The sequence below is a fragment of the Diplotaxodon limnothrissa genome, linkage group LG20, assembly GCF_057381915.1.
Source record: "Diplotaxodon limnothrissa isolate DT_005_m linkage group LG20, D_limnothrissa_male_GT1.1, whole genome shotgun sequence".
Lineage (NCBI taxonomy): Eukaryota > Metazoa > Chordata > Actinopteri > Cichliformes > Cichlidae > Diplotaxodon > Diplotaxodon limnothrissa.
Window position 1 is genome coordinate 34,573,754 of NC_140615.1, and position 9,293 is coordinate 34,583,046.

Here is a 9,293-nt window from a genome sequence, read left to right on the forward strand (position 1 = left end):
GTACCAGGTTAGACTCTTGTTTTCATTACTGCCTTATTTCATCATGGCATTTAGCAAGATAGTGGAAATTTCTTTTGTCCATATTTACATGATAGCATTACACAGTTGCTTCTGATCTGTTGGCTGTACATCTATAATGTGAATGTCTTTGACGTTTAAACGATACTCAGTTGGTACAGTTGGAATCTAAACTGGGCTGAGGAAAATATCACTCATAAGGTTCCAGCAACAGCCTGAACGGTTGATACAAGCCAGTGTGGAAGCATGCTTTCAGGCTGTTTATACCAACAGCAATGGAAATTCATCAACCCAACATTCAGTCTACTGTTTTCCAGTTATGGTGAGCCTCAGTTTTCTATTATCTGACCGGAGTGGCACCCAGTGTGCTCTTCTGCTGCTGGATTCTATCGGATCCAAGATTTGTCAAGTGTCTGTGAAAGTTCTCAGTCATCCAGGTCATCGTAGTCTAAGGAGCTTGCAAAGACAAAACTCCTAAACACTAACTTAACAAGGTAGTGTATGCTCTACAGTGCAGTGAGGAATGCTCAGACCTCTACATCGGAGAGACCAAACAGACACTTCATAAAAGCATGGCACAACATAGAAGAGCCACCTCCACAGGACATCTGCATCTAAAGGAGGATGCCAGTGTTCCCATTTTGGACAGAGCAGAAGGATGGTGTGAAAGAACCCATCTATGTCAACTGTGAACGGCCATCTTTGAACAGAGGCGGTGGTTCACCACACCAACTGTCTGCCATCTATATTTTTATATTGACATCCTTTGTTGTGTTCCTACCTTTTAAGTTTCTTGGTTAGGTTAAACTACCGTAAGGTGTTAACTGATGCCTTAATGCCCACTCACATCCTGGGCAATTTGACCTCAATAAATCACATGATAGGGTGGGGATGGGTTTCACAATGGATTCACCTGAAACCTTGGCTGACTGTGAGACACACCCGTTTTCAGACCTTGGACCTTGTGATTAGGTAGAGGATCAATAGAGGGTCCATGACCCTCTTGCGGACACTCCCATAGGGCTTAAAATCTGGGACTCTCCACCAATTGCGCTTAGAACTGAAGAAGCTTCTCGGATGAAAGGTGAAACATCTTCAAGACAAAACTTAAAGAAAAGAAGTCCAGACGCTTTTGTTTCCAAGCTCCTTAGACATTTCATTTTGTTCCCCATTCAGATGCTTGACTGGAGCATCACAAGTTCATCTTGACCATGCCATGCATGCCTAAATGAATTGAGTTGTTGCCATGCGATCGGCTGATTAGATATTTGGGTTAAAGAGCAGTTGAACAAGTGTACCTAAAATTCAGGAGCAAATGTAATAAACAGTGAATATAACAGGACCAAAACTGCATTCTCCAGCTTCAGTCTGGTGATTTACACCCTTACCTACCTACTTATTATCTATTTAAACAAGTATTAGACTTTACACTTGCATCCAAATAATTTTTGAAAATGCTTTACACAGTAAATATTAGCAGTTTACTAAGATGTATAAACATAATTTGCATTTTTATAATAACCAGATAATGATCTTCAAACCAATGAATTCATTAGTAAACCTTATGTCCATTTGTTAACAGCAGTTAATTTCCCTTATTGTGGACTTTGTGTGTCGCTGTAATGCTCCTGATTCAAAGACCATTCACACTGAGCAATCTTTACTGAGAACATCACTTCTTGTCAGTTCACACACTTTGAATGCCTTTATTTATAGGAAGGGCACCTCTTCAACTCACACTTCCAAAATGAGATCCTTAGCTGGAACACTTGACCTCAAAACTCACTTCTCCTTTTGGAGAAGCTGTTCCACAGAGGTTTACCTTTTTCCATCTCACACTGTGTGGTTATTCAGTGTGGACCATAAAATATGAAAAGCATAAATGTTTAAAGATGTTGAACTTGTCAGCTGTTGTGACTTTAGATAAAAAAAAATATATTTTATGAGTGATTAGTGCTACTTGATAACTTCAAAGGGATTACAGACTTTTTTTTTCTTGCAATGGTGTGTGGCATTTCAAAATGATTTATGACAGTGACAGGTGAGGTCAGTTAGGTAAATTCTCGTCATGTTTGTAACATGAGGATGATGGCACAATGTAAAAAAAAATGTATTTACACTGTAAACTTTGAGTAATTTTCTCTTTCCAATGAGACATACAGCTCTAGGCAAGAGCGTAAAGAAGTGTTTGAATTCAAAAACCAGATACAAAACCTGCTCATTTAAGAATATCATGATCATCAATGATTCCTGTTGTAATGCTCCAATTTCAATTAGTCTTTATCCCATACTGTGATCATGAGAAGAAGATGGTCCAAATGTCCACCTCTCCTATGTGCTGTTATTAATAACTGGCCCAAATACCATCACCCCACTCTGGTTTCTTGCTGGTCAGCTGAGCTGTGCCACTCTTTCCACTCCACTTGTGCAACAAAGGCAACCAGTGCTAAGGGACATCAACTCAATGCCATCCTCTGGAACACAAGCTCAGTCTAAAAACGGTACCTGGTGTCATCTAAATGCATTACAACGCAGCTGCTGCAAGTGAAGGACACAATGCTCAAGCACTAATGCAGGTATACCTTCAGGAGTCGGTTTTGTTTTTGTTTTATCAATCACCTTTAAAAAAAAGCACATACGCAAAATGTGACAGCTCCTTTTTATTTAAATACAAATTTAAAATACACCAATATTTACATAGATACATTTTCTGCTTGCAAAAAAAAGCAACTGAAATCCAAAACAGTGAAAATAATTTTGATTGAAGCAACAAGTGACTGATATTTATTTATATCTCCTTTTATACATACAAGGCTGCCTGTATTAAGACCAGTGGTCATTAATACGCCTGCAGCATGAATATTGATGTGGAAATGTACAGAGGGGTCGAAGGGTTACAATAATTTCAAGTGAACCCTTTATGCTCATCTGGACTGTACTAGAGTAGCTTTTGCATGAGTCACAGTTCATTTATCAGTTCATCTTATACTACAGCTTGGTGCAGCCCCTCAGTTCATCCACTGTCTGAAATAACCTGTTTTAGTTCCTCCACCTTTCTGATTGGGCAGCCTTTACAAACAGGAGGTTAGAACAGCAGGTGGGCGGGGCTTCTGAGCTCATAACCCAAGCAGTGTGCCTGAGATAACCACTGTCACTGACATCATATAGTGCAGACAGTAGAAAAACCTGCCTGGAACCTGAGCGTTTGGCTCACAGGCATTACTTGTGCATACGCTGACCTCATTATGTTCAATTTTTGGCATATTTAATACGAGCATTCACTATTATAAGAATCTATATGTATATGTCAGAAAATCAGGAAAAGCATAATAGGCTAATTCGGAAAATATTTCTGTTTACACTGCCCCTTTTTTTCCAATAAGGATTGGCACTTACAATGAAAAACAAACTCTCTGTAATACACTTAAAGACAAAAAAAAAAACTTGAGTAAAGATGAATTCTAATGTGATGCAACGTTAAAAACACGACACAAAATTTTCATTAACATTATTTATAATTATGTTAGTCCACTTTGAGTCTGGCAATGGTAGGACCATCTTAAATAAAACTACAGTTAGTTTAACAAAAGTATTGCATTAAGGAAAAAAAAAAAAAAAAGACGCTGGAACTACACTTCAATCATATCTTGATTGTGTACTATCAAAATTTGAAAAGAAGCAAAGGCCAAATTGCAACATAATACACAAAAGTGGTATTCAATGATTTTACCTCAAACCATTTTTAAATGTATTTATTTATTTTTTTAAATAGTAACAGTGATTCTCAGACTGAATACGCCTGTATTGGGTTTTGATGACTCATTTTTCCTCAATTCCCAAATCACTTTACTAACCAAAAATAAAACAACATACTTCAGTTTCACAAAAATACGAAAAAACCTTTTAGGTTTACTGGACCATTTGGACAAAATGAAACATTTTTCACAGAGAAGGTCACACTAAATTACTTCTTTAGCAACTTACGAGTCACCTTTAAAATGTAGCAAAATACAATCAGTTACCTGCTTGATTTTAAATTTAAGTCAAGTCCTGACAATGCAACACATAAATGCTACAAATATATTTGCCTTTGTTACTTATATCCATGCATCAAAATGTGTGTAAAGATAAGCCGAAATGTCAACAAATAAGCATGAAACTCATTGATAAATAAGTAATGTTTTATTCTACAGCCCACCGCTACAATTTATAGATAGATGACTCGAGTGTTTCATCCTCCGGATCACCTTCAAACAATCTAAACACAAAACAGCCCACTAAGCAAGGACACACCTACATTTTTTAAACTATAACCTAAACTGACTCCTAACAGTTAGAATCCACATAACATGGCAATGTTTATTTTTGATCCAATTACAATATAAGCCACATTCAAATCACAAGAAGCCATCTTTAATTTCCAATTCTTCTTTTGTTTTTAATCGATCATAAAGATAATTTTTGAGTGTAACATTGTACTCTTCTTACATTCTTTGTGATACCTTTTACAGTACTGCAGATTTTTCAGTTTCAACAGGGGTTCTTGGTTGTGCTAATTCTTATTTCCCCACCTTTACTGACTGATACTAGTGCTGGGCTGTAAAACAAGGCAGTATTAAAACTACTATGCTAATTTTTCTTTTTTAACGTTCTAAAGCCCAATCCTCACAGCATCCAAGTTAAAGTGACATTTCTCAAATCCTAGCATACTGAGGCCACAGCTAATTTTCCTCCTTTGCACTTCATACTAACCTACAATAATGCTCTTATAGCATGGCACTGTCAATATGAACCCCTATAAAACTGGTTGAAAAGTGCTGCTGAATAAATTAAAGAACTAAAAGCAATATTATTTTGCAGCAATACCAGTACTTTATTTCAAACTATATATTACTATTTCCATTTGAAATGAAGTCAATGCTAAGTGTAAAAGCAAAGAATGTGCTTTCCCAATATATTAGAGCTGAAGTTCACTTGATAGTAGTAACCTCAAGTTACAGTGAGACAACTGCTTCGGCAAAAGGGACTGTGTCTTATAGAAAAACCGAAGTTTAAGTTTAAAGTAATAACTGAGTGTCCAGCACAATGTAACAATGCTGCGATGACTTACTGTTCTTTCTGCTAAACAAGGATCTGGAGGTAGACAGAAAATGGACAAACGTAACACAATGAGAAGGGATGTGAGCAAAAATTTACTAAGGCAGGAATTACAACATTATGTTTGCAAGCGTTAGATGCGCTACACCTTTGGTAGCCGCTATAACATCTATGAAGCAGTGGAGATTTGATGTAGTGGCCTGCTAAGCCACATCATGCAAGTTTATTGAGGGAATAAAGAGGGTACGGTTTAAGGCCAGATGAAGACGTACAGTTGCTGAGATCACGTCTGATGCACCTCATGAAACATCAGCTCTCGTGGGATGCGAGTCTCTGGGCCGTAAAGCTTGCCGGCTCGCCGCTCGAATGCAGCAACATTCTGCTTTACCACTTCATCGAAGAACATGGTGGCTAACTGTGAGTGCAGCAAAGAGCGGAACTCGAAGGATATCTGTTAAACACACAGAAACATAATAATTTAGTTTAAAGAAATACGGCAAATATATATAGTGGGCATGATAGGTTAAAGCTAAGCTCATTTGTGTTCTTGCAAAGATATCAGATGAGATTGGAACACAGTTAGCTTAGCATAAAGAGTGAAAAAAGTGGAACGAAGCCAGTCTGATGGTTTAAAACAAAAAACAAAAACACAACAAAAAACAAACAAACAAACACCTGACTGAAAGGTTTCCTGCAGAAATAGATCTTGTTCTGGTGGCATTTCCTTTAACTTGCAGTTAAAGAGGGTGGAGCTGGAGTCTGACCACAGGACAACAAACCCTTTAGAGAGAGTGAAACGATAGTGGCCACTGCTAGTCTTCAGCCAAAATGAACAAATTAGACAGGAAGGGGGCAGGAGCTGCTGATAAGAAGCAACTGACCTTTTAAAATAAGAAGTTGGAGACTGCCAACCAAACAGTAAATCATCTCTTGAATAGATATAAAGAAAAAGTGCGATATAATTGGGTAGCTGCTGTTAAACCTAGGAGGCTGACACAAGTAAATCAAATGTTTGGGAAACACTTCCACGGGTGGTCTCTCTTCCTTCATCTTGTTCACTGTAGATGAAGGAAAAACCACACGTAACCACTCATAAAACCACAAAGTGTAATTTTTACATTTGTGCTTTTTCACAGCATAAAAAAAACCCATTAACTAATGAGCATGAATACAGACTTTAATGATATCAGTCTTCTGATGTATCATCTATCCCATGTGGTGTTTAGTACACACAAGCAGTTAAAGTGAGCTACAGGCTAAAGTGAGGCACAGGCTACTTACAGAAAAGTCTACGGTGCAGGTACGAGGGTAACCGGGAATGCCAGGACTAAAGCGCCATATCGTCTCCAGGTGATTGAAGAGCTTTCCATCTGTACACACTGCCTACAAATAACAAAAACAAAGACAATAATTAAAAGTTGTAAAACACAGAAATTGTGTTTCAGTCATATCGTTTCTATATAAACAAATTCTAGCAACAGATGGAGCATTAAAAATCACATATCACAATTCAAAAAGACTGGGATAATATTTCTCTACCATTACTTACTTTGACTAGATGAGGTCTAACATTAGTGATCATAGATGTGTATCTTTCCACTACTGGAGGAAATCCCACTTCAAGCTGGGCTTTGGAGTGACCTGCTCTTTTCATGATGGTCTGGGACTTCTTACACCAAGGCACAAAGTGCTTGTACTCGTCAACGTTGGCCACAACATCATACATTTCCTGCATAGAATACCTGTAACAGGAATATCCTTTTAATTAATTTTTTGTATTAATGATCAAATTTATGATTATAAAAAGGCTCATCAATACTTACCCAAGTATTCTACGTTCAGAGTACTCCTTCCTTTTGTTGGTGAGGCTGATGAAGCTTCTGCTTTGGGAAACCGCTGTCATTGTGTCACAATCTTGAAGGCAAAGCACCCTGGGACTTCTTGTCATCAAAATGCCACATGACGACAAGTGTCTGGAAAGGTAATTAGAATCTGTGTTGAAGTGATGTGTCATAAGCCCCTATCTAGAAAGAGTGCAGTCTGCAACAAAATAGGTCCACTGCTTTCCAGTTTCAACAGTCAGTGAGTGCATGGATGGACCAGAGAGTTATGAAAGGTCAGTGTTGAGAGCATGCTGGTATTTTCCACGTCTGGTCTTTTTTTGTGAATAGCAAAAAGCTGTAAGGTGACACCTACCTGCTCTGGTTGAACAAATTAGCTTTGTGCTTTCTGGAAGGTAGCCTGTAGGATAGGGGTGAGCAACATTTTTTCCTCATACTGAGAGTCAAGGATCAAACTAAATAAGCAAATTAAAATATTGCTGTATCAAATTATGACACAAAACATTAGATCCTTGTGAATAAAATATTCCACTTAAACGAAGCACCAGTTTTCAAGTTTTTATATAACTTTACCATAAGACATCATAGGTTATGAGAGAATTTGTTTGCCATTTGTTGGAATCAAGTTAAACAGCAGTGAAGCAGTGATTTCTTTTATTCTTTCATCTAAAGACCCATTAACACAACGTTTACCTCGATCAAGGTCAACCTGATCAAATGGGTTGTGATCAGGGTGATCAGACTATTTATTTATGAGTGACTTATGTATGTATATATATGTATATATTATACTATTCTTAGTTAGTGTATTGTCTGTCTTGTCTTAATGTTGGTTTAAAATGGAGCACTGTAACAAAAAATAATTTCCCCCAGGGATCAATAAAGTATTCTGATTCTGATCACTAGTTAATGCAAGTGATTATGTGTGTGTGTGCTTCCCAAAACATGAAAACATTCATTCATTAAGTCAATGCATCATACTATTCACTGCTACCACAAACAGGCTGTTTTGGAAACTGTTCTCCACATTTTGGAAACATGTTATCCATTATGGATAAGCCCCCCCAATTTTTTACACCATTCTTCAGCTCTTACTTTCAGCAGTTTACTTATGGAATAAAATAACTGTGGGTATTCTGTAATGTTTATATTTCATGCATGAAAGAACAAAGTTGAGTGGTTTATAGTTGTGATTTTACAGTTATGTGAAGTCAATACAACAGTGCAAACGTAGTTAATATCCTTCTTTATCAAGTTAGCTTCTTGTAATTTGTTTTCACCAGCAACATGGCACAATTATAACGATTAACTTGCTTGTTTTCATTTATGTTTATGTATGTATTCTACAAAAACATTAAAGAAGACTGGACTGCAGAACCCATGTCGAAGGCAGTTGTTAACAGCTGCCTTTACCTGGTGAGACAGTTCTAGTTATTGGTAGTTCTGTTACACTAATCAGCAGTTGCTTCTCAAATGGAGGCTGGTCACACTTTAAAGATAAGAAACCAGAATTATGGAGCTTGATAACATTATCTAGTGACCTTCTCGTTATATATCGTCCGCCCTCAGTGGCGGCAGAGCGTCAGTTCCTCTGTACTGAATGACCAGCTCGGTGCTGTTAACCATAATAATAACAGCCTCCAGTAACTCCCCGACGGGCTCACCTGATGTTTTGTCGCAGGCATCCTCTTTGCACCGCCGTGCGACACGAGCGAGGGGATCCCACAGTGGCGATCTGGAGAAAGTCACTGAACGTCCGAACACCCATGGGTAATCTCCGGGCACCGGTCGAGGCTGCCATCAAGTCAGCCTCTCCGCTTCAAGAGAGGGAGATCCTGGGTCTGTCGAGCTAGCCCGGGGTCTGCTTTAAGACCGAGGGCACAGAGATTCAAGGGTCCAGTCCAACCTGCACGCTGCTTCGGTGCGGGTATATTAATGAACAAGTAGCGTTAGCACAGCCGCTTTCCGAACTGCGAGCGTAACTATCGTTAGTTACGGCAGTCAGCTGCTAACGTTAGCTAGCAAGATTTCCAACAGCCCAACCAATCACGACGTATGGTTACGTTCCGCTGTTTTTTTTTTTACGTAATACTCACATTACTCCACGCGTCGAGTTCCAAACTTCAAACAAAGTTAAATTATTTACGTCACTTTCTGGCTATAAATATTGCCAAACTGCTGCCAGCTGCGAACGACCTTCTGCTGCTAAATAAAACGCCGGTGGGACAAATTGTTCCTTTCTTCTGTCATCGATTCTGCCCAACAGCTCTGAGAAGAAATGCCGCCCCCTACTCTACAGGAGGTTAACGGCGGGGAAAAAATATTTTTATTTTGTTT

General features: G+C 38.5%; 1 protein-coding gene across 2 annotated transcripts; it reads right to left on the bottom strand.

Moving 5' to 3' along the window:
* Positions 1 to 3,646: 3,646 nt before the first annotated feature.
* Positions 3,647 to 9,171, bottom strand: coq10a (coenzyme Q10A). Of its 2 annotated transcripts, XM_085345259.1 has the most exons (6): positions 8,621 to 9,171; positions 6,939 to 7,088; positions 6,665 to 6,857; positions 6,397 to 6,498; positions 5,388 to 5,566; positions 3,647 to 5,151 (listed from the first exon to the last, which is right to left on the bottom strand). In XM_085345259.1, exons 1-5 carry the CDS (start codon positions 8,755 to 8,757, stop codon positions 5,399 to 5,401), a joined length of 750 nt encoding a protein of 249 aa, XP_085201385.1. In that variant the 5' UTR covers positions 8,758 to 9,171; the 3' UTR covers positions 3,647 to 5,151; positions 5,388 to 5,398. The 2 variants fall into 2 exon arrangements, with proteins under 2 accessions (XP_085201385.1, XP_085201384.1); XM_085345258.1 differs by having other exon boundaries at positions 3,647 to 5,566.
* Between the last annotated feature and the right edge of the window lie 122 nt (positions 9,172 to 9,293).